General features: G+C 41.3%; 1 protein-coding gene and 1 long non-coding RNA gene across 5 annotated transcripts in view; one reads left to right on the forward strand and one right to left on the reverse strand.

The window, feature by feature from the left end:
- Positions 1 to 26,955, forward strand: part of LOC132391354 (uncharacterized) — a 116,504-nt gene that overhangs the window by 11,882 nt on the left and 77,667 nt on the right. For 3 of the 4 annotated variants that reach the window (XR_009511183.1, XR_009511180.1, XR_009511181.1), the window contains exon 3: positions 5,967 to 6,096. This is a non-coding gene — a long non-coding RNA (uncharacterized LOC132391354). Of the gene's footprint in view, positions 1 to 5,966; positions 6,097 to 26,413; positions 26,466 to 26,955 lie in introns of all 4 variants that reach the window. The other variant, XR_009511182.1, reaches the window with a different exon arrangement.
- Positions 1 to 26,955, reverse strand: part of LOC132391349 (interleukin-18 receptor accessory protein-like) — a 43,893-nt gene that overhangs the window by 1,629 nt on the left and 15,309 nt on the right. The window contains exons 6-10 of the mRNA XM_059964408.1: positions 14,826 to 14,894; positions 10,585 to 10,696; positions 6,447 to 6,592; positions 2,637 to 2,786; positions 961 to 1,143 (exon numbers count right to left, since the gene is read on the reverse strand). Coding sequence (XP_059820391.1) covers positions 961 to 1,143; positions 2,637 to 2,786; positions 6,447 to 6,592; positions 10,585 to 10,696; positions 14,826 to 14,894 — 660 coding nt within the window. The remainder of the gene's footprint in view (positions 1 to 960; positions 1,144 to 2,636; positions 2,787 to 6,446; positions 6,593 to 10,584; positions 10,697 to 14,825; positions 14,895 to 26,955) is intronic.

Raw genomic sequence — 26,955 nt, forward strand, 5'->3', positions numbered from 1 at the left:
ATGAGTTATACAGTTCTTGTTATATACACATGCAGTTCAACACTTTGAGTGATTATGCAAAAAGTTTGGTTAATAATTCATTTCCTTCTACCTTAGGCCATGAAACTTATCAATCACTTCAATGAGTTATTAACTGATGAGTTAATGGCTTACTCCTGCACCTATTTTCTATGTTTTTTTTCTATGTTATTAACTTCAAATTTTCTGCAAAATCAATCAAAGAGCTGGCCTACATGTGCATGTAACAAGAGCTGTATAACTCATCTCCTTCTACCTTAAGCCACAAACTTATCAATCACCCCTCATATGTAGTTCCAATTCTGGAGTGCAGATCTCCAGCTAAATCCTTCTCTGAGAAGCAAGTCTTCAATTGCCTCAACTGTCATAATCCAAATACACTCAGTGGCCACTTTATTAGGACAGCAATGGGACCTGGAGTGGTCTTCTGCTGCTGTAGCACATCCACTTCAAGCTTTGACATGTTGTGCAATCAGAGATGTCTCCTACAGACCTCATGTAGTTATTTGAGTTACTGTCACCTTACTGTCAATGTGGATTGGTCTGGCCATTCTCCTCTGCCTCTCTCATTAACAAGATGTTTTCATCCACTGGTCTGTTGCTCACTGGATGTTTTCAGTTTTTTGCACCATTCTCTGTAAACACTAGAGGTTTTTGTGCATGAAAATTCCAGAAGCTCTGTAATTTCTTAGATACTCAAACCACCCCATCTGGCACCAACAATCATTCTATGGTCAAAGTACCTTAGATCTCATTTATTGCCCATTTTGATGTTTGGTCTGAACAACAAATGAACCTCTAGATAACTGCAGCCTCCAAAAGAAATGGCTGCTTGTCATCACAGCTATGACCATTGCAGGTTAGGGTTAGAGTCTTGACTGCATTGTTACATCCAGGCCATATTAAATTAAAATTAATTAGAATATTACCAAGTGCACTTACCACCTCCAGGGAGAATATCTCGCTCAAAGAGGCACAGCTTATACCCATACTGCTCCTCCAAGATGCTGGGAAGCAGCTCTAGGGCAAACCTCTCCTCTGTAATGGAATAGTCATCACTCTCAACATCCTCCCCAGATGAACAGGAACTTGCGTATGAAACAAAGGCATCAAATTCTTTCCCGTCTTGTTAAAAGATGATGGAGCCAAGAGAAAGAAACCAACATCAATTTGACCATTTTGAACAACATCTTACAAGCAGAAAAAAATGTATATTTCAATGAAATTCATTTAAACTTTATCACATTAGGCAAGCGATTAAACATGGAGAACAATACTAATTAGGTAGATCAGTTGTCTATTACAATCTCAGCACAGCATTCAGTTACTGACTTCCACAGAAGTGCAACATGAAACCTTAAAAACTTATATAGTACATTTTCATAATTTCCAGAATTCAAAAAACACTTAAATGCAATAAACTACTTTTGAAGTACATCTGCTTTTGGAAGATAGGAAAAATAATAGTCAATTTGGAATATCCTACCACTAACCATATGTGACTAGAGGGATGATTGTTTTAACATTGGTTACTAAATATCAGATGTGTACTTACAGAGCAATAGCCAATGCCAAAACACTTCCCAACTGTCCTGTCTCACCCACACCCAACAATTTCATTTGAAAGATATGAAGTTGCAGATTCTGGAAATCTGAAATAAGAAAGTTCTGGAAATGTTTTGCAGGGTAGGCAAAATCAATGCTGTGAGAAACAAAATTAGCATTTTATGTCAATGACTTTTCATTGGAATTGAAAGTTTAAGGACCTGCTCCTTTGTCCACAGAAGCTGTAACTTTTTGAGTACCTCCAGCATTCTGTTTTTATTGCAATACTTTTGCTCTTCCCTCTTGCCTGTTTGCAGGTGCAACAATAGTTTATCTTTACCAGCTCCATTCCCTTTCACCTGCACCCTCATATCACTTCACTTTCCTGTTGCACACTGTATCATGGACTTTAGTTATAGTCCTTTCACTTCATCATAAAATCTTTTTAAACTGATAACTTATTCCAATCCTGATAAACTCAGTAATCCTGAGCTCCCAGTCACGGTCACTTTAATCTTAATTAAAAATTACTTAATTACACAAATATTTCAAAACTCCACTGAAGAAATGTAAAACTGTAAGCTTTCAGTCATCAAGCACGGAACCAGGCCCTATATCGCTTTGAGATCATGCCAACCATTGAGCATCTACCTACACTAATCCATTTTTAATCTTCTCCACCTGCCTAGTGATTCCCCCTAGATAACAACAGTTACCAACATATTAGGGACAATTCACCATGTTGAATTCACCTACAAACCCTCATATTTGGTTTGTGGAAGGGAACTGGAGCATGTGGAGAATGTATAAAGTCTATAGAGACATCACTGGCAGTACCACTGTGCCATGTTCTATTTATATGGAATAGAGTAAAATAAACTTAATAGTGACAAAATCACAAAGTGCTTGGAGTCTATTTTTTAAATTAGATTCATGATCTTTTAAATGTATAGTACGCTTTATAATTTAAGTAAGCAACTGTAAACATGATAATGACAACATTCTATTGTTAATTAGAATTAATGGAATAGAATTCATATTAATATTTAAAAATCTATTATCATGAACCTCACCTCCAATGGTTTCATCCTTTGAGAAATAATGCCGGTAAAGTAGAACAATTTCCAACCAGAATTTATATACTCCAACAAATCCAGAAACAATCACCACAAATATTAGTGATGTAGATATGGTTATCACTTTTATTTGAAAGGTAGAGGACTCTGTAATTGTAATAAAAAACATTATAGGGTATACAGATGACTCTCCTTAAATGGCATTTTTTTTTCTCTATTAGTTGTATTTGAAGGCAGCTTGGCACTGTATCCCAGCTTTCCCAAACAGATGAGTGAAAGCTTGAGGAAGGTTCCCTGTGGATTATAATTAATCATTGAATAAATGTAGAAATGGCGATAATAATAAACCCATGAGATACAAGAGCAGAACTAGCCAGTTGGCCTATGGAGTTTACTCTGCCATTTCATCATGGCTGATCCATTTCCCTTCTCAGCCCTAGTCTCCTGCCTTATTCCTGTATCCAATCGTGCTCTGACTAATCAACTTCCACCCCCAGGTCATGTTCTCTTCTCATTGTTACCATCAGGAAGGAGGCGCAGGAACCTGAAGGCACACACTCCGCAATTCAGAAACAGCTTCTTCCCCTCTGCCATCCGATTCCTGTATCGACATTGAACCCACGAACACTACCTCACTTTTTTAACAATTACTGTTTTTGCGCTACCTATTTTAACTTAATTATTTAATAGACATGTATAATTACTGTAATTCATTTTTTCTATATTTATCATATATTGCAATGGTAACACTGCTGCAAAGTTAACAAATTCCACGACATACTATATGCCAGTGATATTAAACCTGATTCTGATTCTAAGTAAGACCAGAAGATACAGAAGCAGAATTAAGCCTAATATTGGTAAAAATATCCCAGAGCAAGTGAACTGCTGTGCATTTTCCTGTGACTCAATACGCCTCATACACCTTCCCACAGCTTGTATTTTGTTGCACCTTGGGTGCTGTTGCTTTGAGATTCAATCGACAACAGCTTGCCTGTTGTTGGTTCATCTATCTTTGGAGGGCATGTGGTCCAAGTCTAACATCATGCAGACCTCAAACCTCTGCCGCCAATTCTTACAACCCTCTTCTCAATGAAGATTAGGCCGGAGTGTCTCGAACTGCAGTGATGGGCAGCTATTTCCCATGAATTCAGCCAGTTCTTTAAACTTAGGGCAAGGCAACTAAAGTGTAAACTATTGCTAGGGATTGTTAGTCATGGGGCATCTTTCAAGATGTAAATGGGCAGGAGCCATTAATACAAATGAGAACAAGTGTTTTTTTAAAAAAATCCACTCACAATGTAAAATCCATCAATGTCTTGCATCAGGAATGGAGGGGGGGGGGATGATAGAGAATATGAATAGGAGTGGGAGAGTAGAGTAAGACAGGGACCTTCATTAATTGGTGGAACAGTGGGTGAAGGATGATAGTCAAATGGAGCCAGGTGGGGACAAGAGGCAGACGATTAATGGATCAAGACAGACAAAAAGGATAGATGGAGCTAGATAGGGGGGAGGAGAGGAGAGGGAAGGTGGAGAGACTCTGAGTGACAGTGTGTGGTAAGAAGGAACATAAAGAGTACTAGTGCTGGAACCTGGAAAATAATGAAGTCAATAATGGTTCCCAATAGAACAATTAGGTGAAGAACAGATAATGAGATGGAGGAGAAGGAACTGGAGGCTTGAATCTGCAGGTGGTAAATGAATGGAATCAGGATGGTGACGGTTACAAAGATGGGTGACGGGAGTTAAAGGGGCAATATGGACAAAAATGTGAGAACCAAACAGAGAGAGAATGGGTAAAGAAAAACACCAGAGGTCAAGGTTACCTGGCAGTGGAGACGTCGAAGGATGGGCAGGTTGATGTAGGAGTAAGAAGCGGAATTGAATTGGTATGCAACTGAAAGTGAAGAATGCCACTGTGGACAGAGCCCAGGTGATCTGCAGATTGGTCAGCTCGTCTGTGCCTGGTGTTGCCAATGTAGAGACAGTGATATTGTGAGCACTGAATGCAGTAAATGAGATTGAATACTTTAAGGGCAATGAAGCCACCAAGAGTGGGGCATTCTGTTTTGAACTACTGAAAATTAAGATTGCGAGCGTCATAGAGAGTGAAGAATGATAGCAGAGGGATCTGGACCATCTGGACCATCTGGAAACATGGCAGACGGAATTTAATGCAGACAGGTGTGAGGTGCTGCACTTTGGGAGATCAAACCAAGATAGGACTTATACAGTGGACACTGAGGAGTGTGGTAAAAGAGAGGGATCCGGGAATACAGCTCCATAATTCCTTCAAAGTTGCATCATAGGTTGTTAGGATCATAAAGAAAGCTTTTAGCACATTGACCGTCATACATCAAAGTATTGAGTGCAGGAGTCAGGATGTTATATTGAAGTCATATAAGATATTGGTGAAACCAAATTTGGAGTATTGTCTGCAGTTCTGGTCACCTACCTACAGGAAAGTTATCAATAAGATTAAAAGAGTACAGAGAAAATTTACAAGCATGTTGCCAGGACTTGAGGACCTGAGTTATCAGAAAGGTTGAATAGATTAGGGCTTTTATTCCCTGGAACACATGCAAATGAAGGGAGAGGTGACAGAAGTATACACAATTATGAGGAGTATGATTAGGTAAATGCAAGCAGGATTTTTCCACCGAAGGAAAGATTAGAACTAGAGGTTATAGGTTAAGGGTGAAAGGCAAAACATTTAGCAGAACCTAAGGGGAACTTCTTCACTCAGAGTGTGATGCAATTGTAGAACAACTTGCCTGCAGAAATGATAGATATGGGGTTGATTTCAACTTTTAAGAGAAATTTGGATAATTTGGAGAGGTATGCTGAACCATGTTCCAGGTGTGGGTTGATGCGCCTTGGCAGAATAACAATTTAGCAAGCACTGGATGAGTTGCAGGTCCTGTTTCAGTGTGGAAGTGCTCTATGAATCTATGTTGATATAGGCTGTGTAAAGATAACTGTTGAAATATAATTGAACAACTTCCAGTTTCTTTTTTGTTGTTAAAGAGTATAACATCTCAATGTTCTTTAGAGATTCCCAGAAAGTATTAATTCCAGAATATCTGTTCACCTTTGTGAACATAGACTTTTTACATCCATAGCTTGTTTCTGTGTGGCTTATTCAAAATCAGAACACCAGTAGCAAGCCAATGCTTTCTTTTATAACAAAGTCAGAGAAGTCCTCAGCCTGGATTTGATGTCAGTACAGACAGTGAAGCTACCAACATTTTCCAATATTGCTCTATGCAGACATGTATAGTTTAATGTCTTTGTGGTTAAATGTGCCTTTACATTCTTCTCCAGCTGAATGGACATGAAATGATGTTTTATGAATCAGCCTCACCAAAGTTCACTGAAAATCTGTGTCCAAGATTCACAGAGATCTGAATGTCAACTATTGCCTACTGCTTAAGTAACAATCTGGTCTTGAAAGGTAAGCTGTTTTCTTTTACATTTCTTTCACTGATTTTAAAATAAATAATATTAAACTGTTTATGAAGTTGGTTATGATATTTCAACTTCTCATTTAATTATGTGGATGTTCAGATCTTTAAGACTGTAGCTGGCTGGTGGTGTAGTGTCATCAGCGCCAGACTTCGGAGCAAAGGCTCCCGAGTTCAAAACCAGCCAGCTCCAAAACACCTGGGGAGGGATGTGAAATGTTTACTCCATATCAGCAGGAAGTGATATCACTATGCCTTTGTCCATAACTGTTGGACTACTGTTTTGTCATTTTCTGAAGCAGTTGTCTCTCAGAACATTCCCTCTCTGTTGGTTGCTTACCTTTCTCTTTCAGCCTAAGCACCCCAGATGAATTTCCCTGGGAATTCTGAGAGAAGCAAGTGAAGTTGGTATTAAAGTCTTCTGCAGTAACTTCATTCAGTTTTGCTTCCCGAGTCAATAAAAATTCTTTATTTTCTTCGCTGAACCTAAACAAACAACTACATATGATTTAATTTACATGAAAAGTTAATCGACTTTTTTAAGTTCTCAAGGAAATTTTAAATGTTTTTTTATACTGATAGTCTATGGTTGGCACATAATTAATATATCTTTTAACATTGAAATTGTCTTCTTACCCTAGTATAAAGCTGGTTTAATAATTATCTTAACCAAATAATTACTTTAACATCTTTAATAAATCTGCAAGTGCATAACAGTCATTATAATATTATTATGGTTATTATATATCAGGATATATAACACTCATTAGTCATAAAAGTAAGCATAATTAAAATATCAATTAAATAAGATATTCTGTTCCTAGAGAATGAGGATATACATGCTTTTATTAGTCATAATACCCGGTAGATTATAAAGTAACCATGCTTTAATCAGATGTAAATGGTAGGAAGAAAATGCAACATCCCCTATGTGACCTGGTTGTATGTGGCCCTCTACAAGTCTACAGAGAAACATGAACTGCAGATCCACCAAGTCTGGATTAATTCGTAAAATTAATGCTTAAGTAATTTCTGGAGTGAAGTCTATCGATCAGCTTTTCAAAATGCTAATAAACTCAGAAGTTTTCCAATCCATCCAAATGCCTTTGGATGGATGGGATAGAATAACAATAATGGCCTTCCTTTAGGAGATTAGTGGGTTAATTCATGAGGAACAATCACTGTTATGGACATCCAACAAAGGAAGATGATAAAAGTGGTACTATCCAAAGACTGGTCATGTCAATCAAATTGTCCTAGGTGTGATTTGTTTTTTGCATTATAAAAGGATCAGGGCACATTTTGGGAACATGTCAAGACAGACAGGATTGATTCCCAGAATGAATGGAAGAAAAGTGATCACCTGAAAAATCTGGTTCAAAATCACCTATAGAGTTTCAATGAACTGCAGATGTATGTAACGTTTAAAATTAAGGGCAGCTTGCAAGTGAATCTCCTGTACAAATGAAAAAGGTTCCTTCACATGCTCACTGGGATGAGTTGCATTCAGAGTCAGGATTGGGCAGATGTACATAAAAGTGAGTATATATTTACATTATATTAGAATTTGGAAATCATGGTAGTGCACAATATTTGATATTTTACGTTAGAAGTCTTAGCTAATTGCTTTACACATGTACTATTTGAGAGGATTTGGCATGAGACCTACTTTGACAAACTTCTGCAAATGTGTTGTGAGAATAGTTATTAACTGGTTGCATCACTGCTTGAATGGGAAAACCTGCAAAAAGTAGTGAATCTGGCCAAATCCGTCACAGGTAAAGCCCTTCCCATCATTGGGCATGTCTACATGGAGCACTGTCATAGGAAAATAGCATCCATCATCAAAGACCCCCACCAACCAGGCCATGCTCTCTTATCTACTTAATTTATTCTAAGCTCAGTGCTAAGCAAACTGAGTTGTACTGCTCAGTTAACATAAAATAGTTTTACCTCACTTGCAGAAGTTAAGACTGAACTCAATTAATACAATAAGTAACACCTACCTACGTCATGGAAACAATGTACAAAGAGTTAAATGAGAAGTAGCAATAAACTATGGTCATGGCTATAAAACCTTACAGATAGAGATAACAGAGATAGCTGAGAAGCTTTTGCAGAAGTATTTTTGACTTTTAGACTGTGCAGAAGGTTTCTGGATGTTAAAATATCACTGAATTTTCATGTAAAAATTACAGAAAATTTTTCTCAGCATTAATTCAAAGTTGAAGGTCCCTATTTTCTCCTGCATCTTTAACACGAGAAAATGCACTAGATCTACATAATCCTGCCAAAACTTTATCATCTAATTTGCCTTGATCAGATCTCATAACAACATCAATGCTCTCTAGATTTTTGTTTGGGCTTCACTCTTAGCCATGAGCTTGGGCTCAGTGGAAAGGGGGAAATATCAGAAAACTCAAGAAACTGTATAACATAAAACAGAGAATGCTAGAAATACTCAACAGGTCAGGCTGCATCTTTGGGAACATAGTTAATGAATTGAATTTGAATTGTATTGAATTTTGGTTTATTATCATTTAGAAACCACAACTGCAATGCAGTTAAAAAATGAAACAATGTTCCTCGAGAATGATATCACAAAAGCACACAACAAAACAGACTACACCAGAAAATCCACATAACGTTTGGCAATCCCCAAATCCGGAGTCCGGAGAGGCTGCTGCATAATAATATTGTGCTACCATCTTAATGCGTTCCCCAGAAAGGAGCTCCAAATCTGCCAGACAAAACAAGACTACCCAGACACACAAAGTCAGGAGACCAATGTTTCAAGTGAGATGAAGGGTATTCAACCATTAATTATATGAGAGAAATATTTGCCTTTGCAACAATATTAAAATACATTCATGGTTCCTCCAGATGTAGAGTCTCCAAGTTAGAAGATCCTTCAATTAATTGATGTTAATAATAAAAAAGCCATGGAGGAGCCAGATTTTGCCTAGCAGAAGAATTCTCACAGCCCTAAATAAATCACTAGCATATCAAATTCCCTGTTGGAAATATTATTGTATCATCAACTTTAACACTGAATTCCTTGAAAATTTCCCATACCACATGCAGCAAAGCAGAAGTCTTAATCAAGCTAAAGGCAGCGCAAGATCCCAAAAGGTATGCTATTTTCCAACATCCTCTTCTGACACACAGAAATACCAATACCAAATGACAGGGAGCGCAAGAGGAAAATTGCCCTTCAAGAACAATCATTGTCCATTGACATTGTTGCATAATGGAAGAAAAATACGAAAAACTAGTTTTGAAACTCCCTTAAAAAGTCATCGAGGACTGCAGTATGGTAAAAGGCCCTTCAGCCCAACTCAACCATGCTGACCATGGTGCCCACCCGACTGGTCCTGCTTGCCTGTATTTTGTCCATATCCATCTTAGCCTATTCTATCTATGTACATACTCAAATGTATTTTGAATATTGCTATTGTAGTTTATTGCAGATTTTTTTGTATTCTGAAAAGCTATCAATTAACAAGTATTCTAATTGTTAAAGTTAAATCGCACTATGTATAACACAAAGGCCTAGAAACCTAGCATTATGCACCGCAATTAATCTATTTTGGGGTGGAACACAATTACAATTCTTTCTGGGATGAGCATGGCCATTCCACAAGTCCACAAATTACTTTTGGATAACTGCTTTGAGGCTCATGCAAGATACACACCAAACGATAATGTTGCTCTGTGCAACACCTTTTGCAGCATTGTTAACATGTAATTCCCAGCAATCCCTGCTTCCAGAATAACCAGATTTTAAGAATACTAATCTGGGCTGGAAACCCACTCAATGAAGTTCCGCTATGCATCTCCTTTCCTATAGACAAGTCCCATCTCAAATAATACTTCACCCAACAACCTCCTTGGCCCCAGTCATGCAGGGATGAGCCATTAACCCGCATCGGGGATTCCTGATGTCTGACTGACATTCCCATCTTTTCTACCTACTAGTCAACTTCCTGTTACTTATCTCCAGGCCTTACCTTTCTCCTGATCAGGGCCTGGTCCCAGATGCCGCTTATACTTACAGTAGGCATTAGTTAAGTTTATAGTATCTGGCCCATCTGCATGAAGCTTGAGCACATTCCAACAACATGATTTTCAGACCACACCATATCAGCCTGGAGATACTGTACACTGTATCATTGTTTATTTTGGTATGACTAAATGAGAGATACAAGACATACTGAAACTTATCAGACAGAAACAGTGGGAAATTATCTATAAAGTTTACTCAACTTCACTTGAAGAATTCATTGTTGTCAGACAGATAGCTACAACTTTAACAATTAACTTATTGTACAGAGAGTCAATTTGTTTACCTAGCAATTTTATCTGAATACTGAAAAGATAAGTTATCTTTCCTATCAAGAGCCAAGCCTAAATACAGGAACCAATGAAAAATTAATCAGTCTAATAAAAAAAAGTGATATCAGAGATTTAAGACTTACTGAACTTTGCCCTGATTTTCCATCTCATCCTCATTTATTAACCATTTTATCACAGGGGAAAAATTCTTTTCAAAACCAAAAGAAACTTTGCAGGTTAACAGCACAGAACTACCTGAAATAAAACATAGAAGTTGTTAGAAATTGAAACCATTTTACAGAAGCCTTCGCTTGTTTTAGATGATTACTTTAAATAGCTCTATTGTCCAGTGTGCCCAGGATACTGGGATTCCTGATACTTCCAGCAAGCATCCCTGACCCAGTTTAGATAACCCCCACTTGCAGGAAAAGCATACTGAAAAAGTTTGGTCTACTGTATATGTTCTTGTCTGATAGATCAAAATTTATCAAGGTGGTCGTCTTGTGAATAGAAAATTGTGCCTCTCAGCACTGAGGTGAGACAGGGTTTTTTGCTGCTCTGAGGAGAAATAAAGAGTAAAGAAAGTGTTTGTCACGTGTACGTTAAAATATACAGTGAAGTACATTTGCATCTATGACCAACACTATGCTCAAGTATCACCATATTTCTAGTGCCAGCATAGCATGCCCACGACTTACCAACCCATACACCTTTGGAATGTGGGAGGAAACCGGAGCACCCAGAGGAAACCCTCACAGTCACGGGGAAAATGTACAAACTCCTTACAGACCGTAGCAGGAACTGAACCTCGATTGCTGGCTCCATAAAGCAAAGCCCTAACCTGCTGCTGCAAAAAAAAAATTGACCGTGCATGTGATCTTTTGCAAATAATCACCGACTGCAACAGGAAATCAAAGCTGCCAGTCGAGATGGCGTCAAACTGCAACATCTGTCGATGTCATGGCTCAGACTGAGTTGTTATTTTAGGTTTGTAGTGATGGTTTTGGGGATACTGTGGGGAGTTAGGGGTCAGGTTAAGGTTTAGGGCCAGGAGTGAAGGAGAATGAAGAATCGGGGCAGGTGCCTGTGTTTGAATTCCAGGTTAGGATGCTCCATGGTTAAAGATCAGCGATCTGGAATTTGTGTCAGGTCAGGTTTCAATAGGTACGTTTAATAGGTTTCAACAGGCTTTGAGGAGATCAGCGATTCTGAGATCACCAAATCCTGAGTTGCAGGTACATATGGGAAAGACTCATGAGGGCCAATGATCCTTATCGCCCCAGGGCACTGTGATCAGATCTGGAGGCAAGGCCCAAGGCAGTGCATGGTCAAAGGTCAATAATCCCAGAGGTCAGATTGGTTGAGGTTTAAAGGTCAAACCTGTGATTGGTGAGTCCTTGGTTTTGATACCAAGAGGTCTTCAAAGCCCAGAGGGCAAAGACAAAGGTCGAAGTCCAGATCTCCAAGTCCAGAAGCAGAGAGCCTGAAATGCTCAAGGTCAAAGTCAACAATGCCAGATGTAAAGGGTGAGTCCGACTACAGACTTTGCAAATCTGGATGCATGGACCAGAGATTGGAGGTTTCAGACCTGATGACTGAGAGCTCGAGAGTTCTGGGCCAAGGAATGGAAGCCCCGAGGCAGCCTTTCCTGGGCTTGGAAGAATGTTTGTGTGAGGAGGAATGAAAGTTTTGCTGTTTTGTTCTGTTGTCATTGTTTGTGTTGTTCAGTGTTACGTGTTCTGTTGTACAGTTTTGTTGAACATTGTGGAGATGCAATGTTGGTGCCAGATTATGTGGCGACTTGTGGTCTGCCTCCAGCACATTGGTGGGTGTGTTGGTTGTTAATAGAAATGCCCATGTGAACTCTTCATGCTGAATTTCTTTTTCATTATGGATAATGGATGGCATGTACTGACATATAAGAGAAAAGCCATGGATTTGCATACAAAATGTTCCTATGGAGGCCACCTGAAAACATATCATTTGCTTCATACAAATTTGGATTTGGAGACCTTCAAGAAGTCCTCACTAGCTTTACCATCCAGGGCTTTTAGCACTGAGTTGGAATGCCCATACTCAGCAGCTTCTCGATGGCAGCCAATAATGATGAAGCAAAATATTAGTTGTATTGATCAAAATAGAACAATACTTCTTACTGAAACAAAACAGTTACTTTACTCTCTTTAGATACATCCACATCTCAGCTGCCCAACCTGATGAAACCAAAAGCTCCCATCAGAAATGGGTGAACTGGCTTGCTTTGCATTCGTAATCGAGATTTTAGAAGAGCCGCACCTCCACAAACAATTCACTTTCTTTAATCTTACTCAAACCAATAAGAAAGAATTAACTTATTCCAAAAATTGTCAGATTGTAAATGGAGCTACATATTGGGCATTTGTTTCGAATTGTCACTGACTTTACTTCTGTTGACTTTCATACCCTGGCTGTAGAACAGTGACCTCATGGTTGGGCAGTTGTAAAAGTGTTAAATTTAGAAGGCTGAAATGAGAGATGATCATTGGCATTATAGCAGCTGACTGAACTGGCTTCAGAAGTACATTTCCAATGTGACTTTCTAACCTTTCATTTTATCACAGTTGGACTGTGAACTGTAGCTACACCAGTTGTCAAATATGCTGACCTTCTTGAGGTCTTCATTAAGAAGGAGGCCACCTCCCTGCCTCCACGTTGGCCATACGATTGTGCCAATGACCTCCTACCCAGCTATTTTCCCTCTCCTGTCCTGAAATGGTGGCCATGGAAGAGTACATCAAGGAGCCATTGGCCTTAGGACCTATCCATCTGTCAACCTCGCCAGTGGGGTTGGGCCTCATTTTTGTGAGCAAGAAGTATGGCAAGCTCTGCCCCTGCATTGAATATCAGCCCCTAAACCAGGGATGGGCAAACTACGGCCCGGGGGCCATATGCAGCCCGTTAAGCTTTTTAATCCGGCCCGCAGAACTTGATGAAATTATATTAATAAACCTTGTTAACGTTTTCTCCCCACAATTCTGGCGTTTTCCCAATAGATGACGCACTCTATATACATTGACCTTTGTTGAGGTGCAGCGTATTACTCCACATTTGCGCTTTACTCTTTGTTCGGCTCGACCTATTTGTGTGAACAGGCGTTCAGCGTCATGAACATCAACAAAGCCAGCCGCAGATCCAAGTTAACTAACCAACACCTCAGATCCATCCTGAGAATCGCCACAACAAAACTAAATCCAGACTTTGATGCGCTGGCTAAAAAGGGAGACCAGCAACACTGTTCCCACTGAAATGAAAAATAAGTTTCTTCGTTGTGTTATGTAAAAAATGCATTTGAAAATATTTTTTTCAATAAGCCTTACATGTTACATGTCATTTCTGTTAAGTGATGGACATGAGTAGTGCGCTGGTGCACGTACGTTCTCAAAATAAAAAATGCGCTCCAGATCAAATAACATGCTCCGCATACTGGCGCGCTGTCACTGTTCTGTCCTTGTGCTGGTCGTTGTTGAGTTTTGGCAAAGGGGACAATTGAAAAAGAAGGAGCAGGACAAGTAGACCTGCATCTCCTACCGTTTTTGAAATAAAGGCAGTCAGGAGGAGAGTGATGATGATAATATCTTGAAGGATAACAGAATTTTCAGTGCTTTAAAATAATAACTGTTACTATTTAAAAAAGCTGTATTTTATTCATTTAATTTTCAGTGTTTTAAAAGTCATTTCAATAAATAGCTAAATACCATGGGACTTCAAAGACAGATATTTTGTTGTAATGCATTTGTTCATTTTCAATTGAAATTAAAGCACATGTTTTCTACATATCCCATGATATTTTATTTTCTCTTATGAGGTGTATTACCAAAACACTCCGTCCATCTGCTCCTGGTCCGGCCCCCCTGTCAAATTTTAGAACCCTTTGTGGCCCACAAGTCAAAAAGTTTGCCCACCCCTGCCCTAAACAATATTGATAGAGTTAAATACCACCACATTGAAACACTAATTGGCTGGAACATGCGTACTCAGAGATGTGATTGCTGACTCCATCCCGCAACCCATACGCAGGTGTGCAGACCCTGCAGCAGTCAGTGGTCATGAAACCAACAGGATCACAGAGACTTCATGTACACAGATACACAGCACATCCATGCTTTAAATTACACGACAAGTGGAAATGAAGTACTTGGTATTTGCATTTCATTAGTATCAAGAGTTGTAATGCAAACAGTAAATCTGATCCCACAAGGAAGCAATATTCCTATTGAATTCTTTCCAGGAAGTTCACTAATTTACCAAAACGTGTGCCGCTCCCATTGACAGTTTCAGGTTAACGAGTTTAAAATGTTATCTCCAAATCTTATTTCCAAACATATGGTTTTTCTCTGTGACTTACCAATCTCTACTTCATTTGTCTTTACTCCATGCGGGTCAATTACAGTTGGAGGCTTTGTTGTGTCGGGATCTGAAAGGAATACAGAGCACTGTGATGCTGTGGGTTAACAGGCCTTTTGTTTCTTAGATAAAAACAGAACACTTGCAACATTAACTCGGATTCTCTTTCCACAGATGCTGTTTGATCTTTCGGCTGCCTTTCTGTTTATATTACAGATTTCCAGCATCCACAGATGTTTTTATTTCCATTTATGTTGTTTAGATTTAATTAATTTGCTACTTTGAATTTTTTTTAATCTATTGACATCAGAGTTTGTCAGTAACAAGTACCAGGCAGCATAGAAAGTTGAATAAAAATGCAACACTTATTAGTTGCTTTTATCTAGGCTGGTTACAAGGGAGGTCATGTTTCTGATTTGCTGACCTTTATCTTCCATCAAATGTAAACTGATCCAGCGAGTATCCCAGAATCCCCACAAGCAGAAGCAAAAGCTATTGATGCCAAAACTAGTTTTATGTTGAAAGAGAAAATTGGCACATTGAATGCACACTACTTGGCCCTCACAATTCATTGCAGTTGAGGTTTATAAGGTATAGCTTCTAACTTATCAACTTTTCATTGGTCACCTTCTAGAAATTAGACTCCTACTTTGATCATTTCTCTAACTGGGCTCAAATTCATTACAGTTCATCCTTGCCAACATAAGTGTCTTCCCAGATTATTTCCCCAGAAGAAAAGCAAACTTCACAGGTTATCTTCCTGGGTGGTTTGTCACAAATTCTAACCTTACTTGTGCATCCCACAGTCATCTCCACACTTGTCTACCCAACTGAAGAAGGTGACAGCAGTAAACATAAAACCAAAGGTGCCATCCTTCAGAACAGAAGTTGTAGGAGGAGGAATGGGCCATTTGGCCGATCTAGTCTGTTCTGCCATTTCATCACGGCTGATCCATTTTCCCTCTCAGCCCCAAACTCCTGCCTTCCTTTCATATCCCTTCCTGCCTTGACCAGTCAAGAATCTAAGACAGTTCATGAAACTACATCTTTTACTTCTTCTTCTTTCAAGTATGATTCTGCTACTCTTGGAGCCAGTGATTTATACTTTAATGGTAGGTGAGCGACCTGGCACTTTGCTGCCTTAATGGGAGTTTGGTGAGGTTTGGAGCGGAGCGTGCAGTCTGGAGACCAAGATACCTGGAGACCATGATCAACTCCATTTCTCACTGATTAAAACATTGAGCAAGACAGAAATCAATGAGGACAAGAGCAAAAGGCGAACAGTGGTCAGCACAGTCTGCCTGCGTTTGATTAGTCCCTTTCTCACTCTCACTCACAGTTGCCAAAGGAAGGTGCATGTATTTAACTAGTCTTTCTCCCCCTCTCATTTACTACTCCTGGAGAAAAGTGCTTATGTTTAACCAGAGTCTCTCTCTCCCTATTACTTGTTCCTAGAGGAAGGTGCCTGCATTTAACCAGTCTCTCTCTTTCTCCCTATCGCTCATTGTTCCCAGAGGAAGGTGCCTGTGTTTGAACTTTGTGTGTGTGTGTGTCTCTCTCTCTCTCTCTCTCTTTCCCTATTGCTCGTTGTTCCCAGAGGAAGGTGCCTGTGTTTGAACTTTGTGTGTGTGTGTCTCTCTCTCTCTCTCTCTCTCTCTTCCCCTATTGCTCGTTGTTCCCAGAGGAAGGTGCCTGTGTTTGAACTTTGTGTGTGTGTCTCTCTCTCTCTCTCTCTCTCTCTCTCTCTCTCTCTCTCTCTCTCTCTCTCTTCCCTCTCTCTCTCTCTCTCTCTCTTCCCCTATTGCTCGTTGTTCCCAGAGGAAGGTGCCTGTGTTTGAACTTTGTGTGTGTGTGTCTCTCTCTCTCTCTCTCTCTCTTCCCCTATTGCTCATTGTTCCCAGAGGAAGGTGCCTGTGTTTGAACTTTGTGTGTGTCTCTCTCTCTCTCTCTCTCTCTCTTCCCTCTCTCTCTCTGTCTCTCTCTTCCCCTATTGCTCGTTGTTCCCAGAGGAAGGTGCCTGTGTTTGAACTTTGTGTGTGTCTCTCTCTCTCTTCCCCTACTGCTCATTGTTCCCAGAGGAAGGTGCCTGTGTTTGAACTTTGTGTGTGTCTCTCTCTCTCTCTCTCTCTCTCTCTCTCTCTTCCCCTATTGCTCGTTGTTCCCAGAGGAAGGTGCCTGTGTTTGAACTTTGTGTGTGTGTCTCTCTCTCTCTCTCTCTCTTCCCCTATTGCTCGTTGTTCCCAGAGGAAGGTGCCTGTGTTTGAACTTTGTGTGTGTGTCTCTCTCTCTCTCTCTCTCTCTCTCTCTTCCCTCTCTCTCTCTGTCTCTCTCTTCCCCTATTGCTCGTTGTTCCCAGAGGAAGGTGCCTGTGTTTGAACTTTGTGTGTGTGTCTCTCTCTCTCTCTCTCTCTCTCTCTTCCCCTATTGCTCGTTGTTCCCAGAGGAAGGTGCCTGTGTGTTTGAACTTTGTGTGTGTGTGTGTCTCTCTCTCTCTCTCTCTTCCCCTATTGCTCGTTGTTCCCAGAGGAAGGTGCCTGTGTTTGAACTTTGTGTGTCTCTCTCTCTCTCTCTCTCTCTCTCTCTCTTCCCCTATTGCTCGTTGTTCCCAGAGGAAGGTGCCTGTGTTTGAACTTTGTGTGTGTGTGTGTCTCTCTCTCTCTCTCTTCCCCTATTGCTCGTTGTTCCCAGAGGAAGGTGCCTGTGTTTGAACTTTGTGTGTGTGTGTGTCTCTCTCTCTCTCTCTCTCTCTCTCTCTCTCTCTTCCCCTATTGCTCGTTGTTCCCAGAGGAAGGTGCCTGTGTTTGAACATTGTGTGTGTGTGTCTCTCTCTCTCTCTTCCCCTATTGCTCGTTGTTCCCAGAGGAAGGTGCCTATGTTTGAACTTTGTGTGTGTCTCTCTCTCTCTCTCTCTCTTCCCCTATTGCTCGATGTTCCCAGAGGAAGGTGCATATATTTAACTGGTCTCCCTCTCCCTCTCACTTGTTGCAGCTGGAGGAAGGTGCCAGAGTCCTGGGTCTTGGGCAAAGTTTAATTGACTCAGTTTGTGGATTGGATACTGTAGTTCATGTTATGTGTGTTTTTGGTTTCTGGTTACTCCTTTTTTACTGCTATTTTGTGCAATTTTGATCGGGGTCTATTGGATCTGCAGTCTGCAGTCAACGAATGATACAGTGTTAGATTGAACTGAACTGAATTAAACCAAACATTCCTAGACTCCTTCAATGATTCTGTGGTTTGATGTTTTATATTCTCTGTTTTTCCTGTTTTTCACTCATGTTTAGTCATTTGCATGATTTGTTCTTTTTTTTGGCACATTTACTGTTTTCTTTGAAGGGTGTTTTCTTTGGTTTTGTAGCTGTCTGTGGGAAGATGAATCTCAGGGTTGCATACTGCATATATTGTTAGTAAATGTACTCTGAACAGCTCCTCAGCACAGTCGGTAACTGCCTCCGGCATGAATCAATGATAGTCTGCACACCAGGATTCTCTCCCACATACATCTTCTCCTTCTTCAGAAGAGCATTATAGGCTCGCCAGAGCCCTCTGCCCTGAGCCACAGGTTGGTCAGCTCGGTGGCTTCCACATGACATTATACATCTTCTAGACAAAGATCTTCCCCCACCACCCACCAAAGATGAGGTCTTTGGAGCATCTGCTGGCATTTCTGAGGCTCTGGGTTTTTACAGGATGGGGTCCTGGTTTAAGTATGTGATCTAATCACCGACAGAAGTGATTTATCTCTAACTTGGTTAATGTGACAGGCAAATCATGGAGGTCAAGTTTTATTCACCAGCTCCAGAAAATTCACCTCATTGTGGAGCCTTAAGCTTCATAATTGCTTGGAAAATGTGAAACTCAAAAGTCTTAGATTTTTCTCCTTTCCTCATGGCTCCTATTCAAAGAAAGACAAAGAGTCCATTGTGCTGTATGTGAAAGTTTGATGGATCACCTGAGGCAGGGATAATTTAAAAATTCTAAGCTATTGAACTATAGAACCCTGAAATAGAAAAAGAAACATTTATGTTTACAGAATAATCCATACCAAACCAGGTCAGGACTATAGGTGAAAACAAGAGATTGGGCAGATACTGGAAATTCAGCACAACACACACAAAATGGTGGAGGAACTCAGCAAGTCAGACAGCATAAATAGAGGTGAATAAGCAGATGATGTCTTGGTCCTTCATCAGGACTGGAAGGGAAGATGGAAGTGGGAGGAGGGAAAGGAATGAAGACAGGTGAGGGGGAAGCTGGGTGGGTGATGGGGAGGCAGACAAAATGAGAAGCAGCAAGTAAATGTCTGTAGAAGGAAGAATCTGATAGGAGAGGTGATAAGAAGACTGTGATAATAAGACTGTGGGATAAGAAGGAGGAGGGACATCAGAGGGAGGTGATGAGTCACGGTAAGAGGAAAGCCAGACTGGGGAATGGAAAAAGTGAGGGGGTGGGGGGGGAGAAGTTACCATAACTTAGAGAAATTGATGCTCATGGCTTCAGGTTGGAGGCTAACCAGGTGGAATATGAGGTGTTGCTCCTCCAGCCTGAGAATGGCCTCATCATGGTAGCAAAGTGTAGGAATGGAACAGGGAATGGGCAGCGGACAAAGTGCCCAACAGAGCAGTCCCCCATTTTATGTCAGGAGGCCACAATGAGAGCATCAGAAACAGTAAATGACCCCGACAGTCTTGCTAATGAAGAGTCATCTCACCAGAAAGGACTGTTTGGGGGCCTGAATGGTGGTGAGGAAGGAGGGTGGCGGTGTCAGTCCCAGTTGCAGGGATAAATGCCAGGACAAAGATCAGTGGGGATGGATGAATGAACAATGGAGTCATAGACAGAGTGAATCTTGCAGAAAGCAGAGTGTGGGTGAGGGGAAGTCCAAGTCTTTGGGTGTATTTGAGGCAGAAGTTGATCATATCCTGATTGTGGTAATGTGAGTATTATTAGAAGTAAGCTAATACTAATCGGAAGCTGTTGGTAACAAGAGACTGGATCCGGGGTTGGTGGGGTTTTTACTCCCAGAATGCATTGTATATAGTTCCTCCACCCAGGCCACATGAGGTACCTGGAAGCCTCTGTATTGTGATTATCATTTGCTGTCCCAGATAAAGATGTTCTTTTGTCCATAAAATTGTCAAGTGGTCCTTTTGTAAGGTAGAAGTTACCACAGATTTTTGGCGATGAGGTGAACTGGTTTTGTGGACGTGTTGGCCAGTTTTGATCAGGAGCTGTGAGTGGACGAGGGGCCTCGCATTCAAATGGCTACGTTTGGGACTATCGGTGAATTTGTGGAAGGAATTGAGGACTGGCCGGAGTACGAGGAAAGGTGGGACACTTTTTCTGTGCTAATGGAATTACTGAGGAGGCTCAGAAGTGCTCTATTCTCCTGAGCATGTGTGGGGCAAAGACTTACAAATTGATAAGGCACTTAGCCACACCGCAAAAACTGGGAGAAATGCCATATGACGAACTGGTCAAGCTCGTGGGGAACCACCACAATCCGAAAACTTCTGTGATAGTCCAATGGTGTAAGCTTCACAGCCATATCAGGAAGCCAGGTCAATCTGTGGCTAGTTTTGTGGCTGAGCTTCAGCAGCTGTTGGAACATTGTGATTTTGCAGCAGGGTTGGATGACATGCTCTGTGATAGATTAGTATGCGGCATTAATAATGACGCCACACAATGCCACTTGTTGGAGGAAACCCCACCATTGACTTTCAAGAAAGCCTCTTACAAACCAATTTTCGTATCAAATGTGGATTCTAAAATTCTTTCTAAGATTTTGGCCAGTGGGCTTGAGGTTGTTTTATCTAAGGTTATTTCTAAAGATCAAACTGGATTTATTAAGAATAGATATTCATATTTTAATATTTATAGATTATTGAACATCATTTATTCTTCTCCATCTAAAAGAATTTGAATGTGTTGACACTCTTGGTGCAGAGAAAGCCTTTGATATGGTAGAATGGCCCTATTTATTTCAGGTTTTAGAAAGTTTTAATTTTGGTCCAGGTTTTATTTCTTGGATTAAGCTGTTTTTATCAAGCCCCTTTTGCAGCAGTTATAACTAATAATCAAAAATCTTCTTATCTTAGGTTATATAGAGGTACCCGGCAGGATTACCCTCTTAGTCCATTGTTATTCAGCCTGGCTCTAGAACTTATTGCTATTGCTCTTTGATACTCCAATAAGGATCTAGGTATTAAGAGAGGATATAAAGTGCATACAGTTTCATTGTATGCAGATGACTTGTTAGTTTATATTTCAGATCCTAAGAAATCTATTCCTGCTTTGTTATCTATATTTTCTGAATTTAGTAGTTTTTCTCATTATAAAAGTGAGTTATTTCCTATTAACAACTATTTTGATCAATATGACCAATTTCCTTTTAGTATTGCTAAAAATAACTTTACCTATCTCGGTATCAAAATTTTAACGACCTGTATAAATATAACTTTCCTCCATTAATTGAGTATACGTAGCAAGTAATATTTAAATGGTCTCCTATGGCATTATCATTAATTGGCTGTATTAATGCTATTAAAATGATAGTGTTACCGAAGTATTTATATGTATTCCAAGCAATCCCCTTTTTTTGTTCCTAAACTGTTTTTTGATAGAATAGACTCTAAAATTTTATCCTTTATTTGGAATAATAAAAATCCTAGATTGAGTAAGCCTTCATTGCAGAAATTATAAAAGTATGGTGGTATGGCTTTGCCAAACTTTAGATTGTACTACTGGGCAATTAACATTCGTTATATCTCTTTTTGGATTCATTTTTCAGATATACATCACTGCCCCTTATCAAGTCAAGTCAAGTCACTTTTATTGTCATTTCGACCATAACTGCTGGTACAGTACATAGTAAAAATTAGACAATGTTTTTCAGGACCATGGTGTTACATGACACAGTACAAAAACTAGACTGAACTATGTAATAAGACAACAGAGAAAGCTACACTAGACTACAGACCTACACAGGACTACATAAAGTGTACAAAAACAGTGCAGGCATTACAATAAATAATAAACAGGACAAGCAAGTCAGTCCAGGCTTCAGGTATTGAGGAATCTGATAGCTTGGGGGAAGAAACTGTTACATAATCTGGCCTTGAGAGCCCGAATGCTTCGGAGCCTTTTCCCAGACGGCAGGAGAGAGAAGAGATTGTATGAGGGGTGCATGGGGTCCTTCATAATGCTGTTTCCTTTGCGGATGCAGCGTGTAATGTAAATGTCCGTGACAAGAGAGACCCCAATGATCTTCTCAGCTGACCTCACTATCGGCTGCAATCCGAGATGGTGCAGTTTCTGAACCAGGCAGTGATGCAGCTGCTCAGGATGCTCTCAATACAACCCCTGCAGAATGTGATGAGGATGGGTATATTTGGAGAAAAACTCGGTGAAGGGGTATTCTTTGGCCTCTTTACTGGGAGCTCCTCTTCCTTTTTTGTCTTCTAAGATTGGTAGTTGAGACCTTAATCCCATTGTTAAACATAATAAGAATAAGAAGTCGGACATTTGATACATCGTTTAAATTTGAGGAAACGGCGATCTTTTATTCAATATTTTCATATGCTCTGACTTATGGCCCTTCCAGTTACCTTCTTGAAGTTTTGGATTTCATCAGCAAGTTTTTCCTTTTTTTTCTTGCTTTCACTCTCAGTTTGAGCTGCCCAGTTCTTTCTTCTTTTTCTTTTGTTCTTTTTTTGTGTTTTGGGGTTGTTTTGTGTACATTTCAATTTTTAAAGTTTCTTCATCTTTTTTTTCTTTTTATGGATAAGAGGAGAATCAATTACCTTTTTCTTTATCATTTACTTTTAGATTAATACTATGTATGATCTTGATTATGTTTATTTTTCCTTTTATTTGAATTGTTATTGATATAGATATTTGCAATATAGATATTTGGGATAATTCTGCTCTTGTTTATATATATATGTACTCTTTTATTTAACTAATAAAAAGATTGATAAAGAAAGAAAGACTTTCAAGAAAGCCCTAGGGATTGCCCAAGGCATGGAGATGGCTGCTAATAATGCCAAGGATATGGGGGGTCGCAGTCAGCAGCAGTGCTCCAAGTCAGAAGGGATTCTGGTAAACAGGCAAAAGTGGGTGGAATGTTTTCGGTGTGGAGGAACGCACTATGCAAATGTTTGTGAATTCAAAGATACTGTCTGCCATGCTTATAGCAAAAAGGGACATTTAGCTAAAAAGTGCAGGAGCATAAAGGGTAAGGTTAAGCCTGGGCAGGGGAAAGCTCAACAGACTCGGGCAGCCACACACCACCTAGGAGAAGCAGACGGAGAGGCAGTGTGTGTCTACAGCATGTTTGGGGTGGAAATGGATGAGGGACCACCTGAACCATATTATGCCACAATTACTGTCAGGGGAAAGGACATTAAGTTTAAGATTGATTCAGGAGCTGCCACATCAGTGAGGAGACCTACAGGAGGTCATGGGGATCCAACCTGCCTCCCATCAGACCATCTAAGCTCAAACTTAGGATCTATACGGGGCAGCCCATACCGCATTTAGGGGTGTTATATGTGGATATTTCAGCCGGGGGTCAAAAGGCTAAAGCCAGGCTGGTGATAGCTAAGGGCAGTAGGCCCAGCCTTTTGGGCCCTGACTGGCTTTGCAAAATCTAGCTGAACTGGCATGAAATTAAGTATGCACGCATGACGGAGGACATTCTGCAGCAGTATAGTGGTGTTTTCATGAACAAGCTGGGCACACTAAAGGGCGTGACAGTGAAACTCCAAGTAGACCCTGAGGCCACACCACATTTTTTTAAGCCCAGGTGGGTGTCCTATGCCATGAAAGACAAAGTCGAGGAGGAGCTGGAATGTTTACAGAGGCTAAGTATCATTGAGTCTGTCCAGTTTTCAAGGTGGGCAGCCCCCATTGTTCCAGTTTTGAAGGCAGATAAAATGGTGAGGATATGTGGGGACTACAAGCTTACGGTGAATCAGGTCTCTAAGCTGGAGGAGTACCCACTGCCACGGGTGGATGACCTGTTTGCTACCCTGTCAGGGGGTAAGCTGTCCACAAATCTAGACATGATCCACGCCTACCAACAGCTGCTGCTCGACGAGGATTCAAAGGAGTACGTCACAATCAATACGCACAAGGGATTATTCAAATACAATCACCTGGTGCTTGGAGTGGCGTCTAGCCCCGCCATCTCCCAAAGGACAATGGACTCTTTGCTGCAGGGGATTCCGCACGTAGCAGTGTATCTTGATGACATTTTGATCACGGGAGCCACAGAGGGGGAGCATCTGGCTAACTTAGAACAGGTGCTGGAGACTCTCAGATGCAGGGCTGTGATTGAAATGTGGAAAATGTGTGTTCCTGGCTCCGAGTGTGAGCTACCTGGGACACAAGATTACAGCGGAGGGGCTTTGCCCAGTGGAGGACAAAGTGAGAGCTATCATGGAGGCCCCAAGCCCCAGGAGCATCACTGAACTCAGATCATTTTTGGGCACGGTGAATTATTATGGCAAGTTTCTTCCGGACCTCTCAAAGGTTTTGGCCCCACTGTATAAGCTGCTTCACAATGACACTAAGTGGTGAAGAGCAGGAGGAAGCTTTAAAAGAAGTGAAAGAACTCCTCCACTCAGCTAAGTTGCTTGTTCACTATGACCCAGACAAGGAGATCACCCTTTCATGCGACACCACCCTATGGAGTCGGGGCAGTTCTCTCACACGTAGTGGAGGACCGTTCAGAGAAGCCTATTGGTTTTGCTTCACGTACCCTGACGGCTGCTGAGAAGGGATATTCACAGCCAGACAACAAAGGTCTGGCCATCGTTTTTGCGGTCAAACGCTTTCATCAGTACCTCTATGGACATGTATTCACAATTTATACGGACCATAAACCACTGATGAGCCTTCTTAGGGAGACCAGATGCATCTCACCGCTAGCCTCAGCGTTGGGCTCTCACATTGTCAGCCTACCAGTATACTATCGTGTACAGAGTGGGTGGGGATAACGCAAACGCCGATGCGCTCGGTCGACTCCCTTTACCTGAGATGCCTGTTACTACAGATGTGCCTCCAGAGACTGTGTTTTCATTGGAGAGGCTGACCAAGACACCTGTAAAGGTGACCCAGATCAAGCAATGGACAGAGAGGGACCCAGTCCTGTCTCAAGTCAAGACTTTCCTTTTACAAGGTTGGCCCAGAATCATGGATGGTGAGGAACTGAGGCCTTATGCCAAATGCAAGACAGAGCTGAGTCTGCAGGATGGCTGCATTTACTGGAGGGCGAGGGTCATCAAGCCTCCCCCTGGCCATTCACAGATTGTGGAGGAAATTCATGAGACTCACCCAGGGGTATCTCTAATGAAAAGCCTTGCAAGATCCTATGTCTGGTGGCCAAGAATGGATCAGGACTGGAGAACAAGGTAAAATCATCCACGCAATGTCAGACCAATCAGAACATGCCACCACCGGCTCCTTTGCACCCATGGGAGTGGCCAGTCTACCCCTGGTCTAGGCTACATTTGGACTTTGCTGGCCCCTTTATGGGACAGATATTTCTTGTAACAATAGATGCCCATTCCAAATGCATAGAAGCTCACATCATGAGCAACATCACAGCCCCCTCAACCATAGACAAACTTAGGCAAGTGTTTGCAGTCCATGGGTTGCCTGACTCTCTGGTCACTGATAATGGCCCGACATTCACCAGTGAGCTGTTCAGTGAGTTCATGCGGCAGAATGGCATTCGTCACATTTGGACGGCCCCTTTCCACCCAGCCTCAAATGGTTTGGCTGAGCGGGCTGTTCAGACTGTGAAGGAAGGCCTGAAGCGGATGACAGGGGACTCTCTTTCCCAGCTTTCATGTTTCCTGTTTAAATACCACCTCACGCCACAGACGACAACTGCACACACTCCAGCAGAGATGCTGATGGGGCGTAGGCCTAAGTCAAGATTGGACCTGCTGCGCCCAGACATGAAGGCAAAAGTGGAGAGAACCAGGAAAAGCAGAAGGAGGGACATGATCAACATGCGCGAGACAGACAGTTAAAACTGGATGACTATGTCTATGTGAGAAACTTCACCAGTAGCAACAGTCAGCAATGACTGCCTGGAGTTATTCTTACGCAGAGTGGTCCAGTCTCCTATGTTGTTAAGCTGACTGATGGGCGTGTTTACCACAGACATCAGGACCATGTGCGCCTGCGTCATGATTCCGGCTCAGAGGTAGACAGTTCCATGGAGTTTCCAATGGTGAGACAGACTACTGGGGAAGCATGTCCACCAGTGACTTTGCCAGAGGGAGAGACACTGGCAGAGGGGCCAGAGTCCCCTGAAGAGGATGGACATTCTCACACGGACACACAGACCCCTCTCGTGTCCCCAACACTAGATCCACCCAAAACATCCTCACCAGCGGTGCCTGCTGGATCACCGGGGGTTGTGTGTAGATCGCAATGCCCTCACAAACCTCCTGACAGACTGAATCTTTGATTGGATAGTTTCTTTTGTTGTTAGATTGAATGTTGAACTTGCCACTTTTTTAGGTGTTTTTGTATTGGTAACCTGTTGCTAATGATGCCACTGTTTTTATTTCCCAGTTCTTCTATATTTGGGGAATGTTGGATTTTAAAGGGGAAGAAGTGTTGTAATGTGAGTATTATTAAAAGTAAGTTTATACCAATCGGGGAGCTGTTGTTAAAAAGAGGCGGGTTTTGGGGTGGACAGGGTTTTACTTCCAGCATACGTTGTATGTGGTTCCTCCACCCAGGCCGCACGAGTTACCTGAAAGCCTCTGTATTGTAAATATAATTTGTCATCCCAGATAAAGATGTTCTTTTGGCCAAGAAATTGTCGAGTGTTCCTTTTTTAAAGTAGAAGTTACTACACTGATCAGTCAGGGCATCAAAGGTTATGGTGAGAAGGCAGATGTGTGGGGTTGAGTGGGATCCGGGATCAGCAATGATGGGCTGAATGGCCTAACTCTGCTCCTATGTCTTATGGTCTTATGTGTTTAATGGTAGGATCCCTTAGATGACAAAAGTTACGGATGATGCGCTAGATGTGGAGGTTTGTGGGGTAGTTGATGAAAACAAGGGGCAGTCTGTCCCTGTTATGGTGGTGGGAAGATGGGTTGAAAGTA

This window comes from Hypanus sabinus, chromosome 3 (genome assembly GCF_030144855.1).
Source record: "Hypanus sabinus isolate sHypSab1 chromosome 3, sHypSab1.hap1, whole genome shotgun sequence".
Taxonomy (NCBI): domain Eukaryota; kingdom Metazoa; phylum Chordata; class Chondrichthyes; order Myliobatiformes; family Dasyatidae; genus Hypanus; species Hypanus sabinus.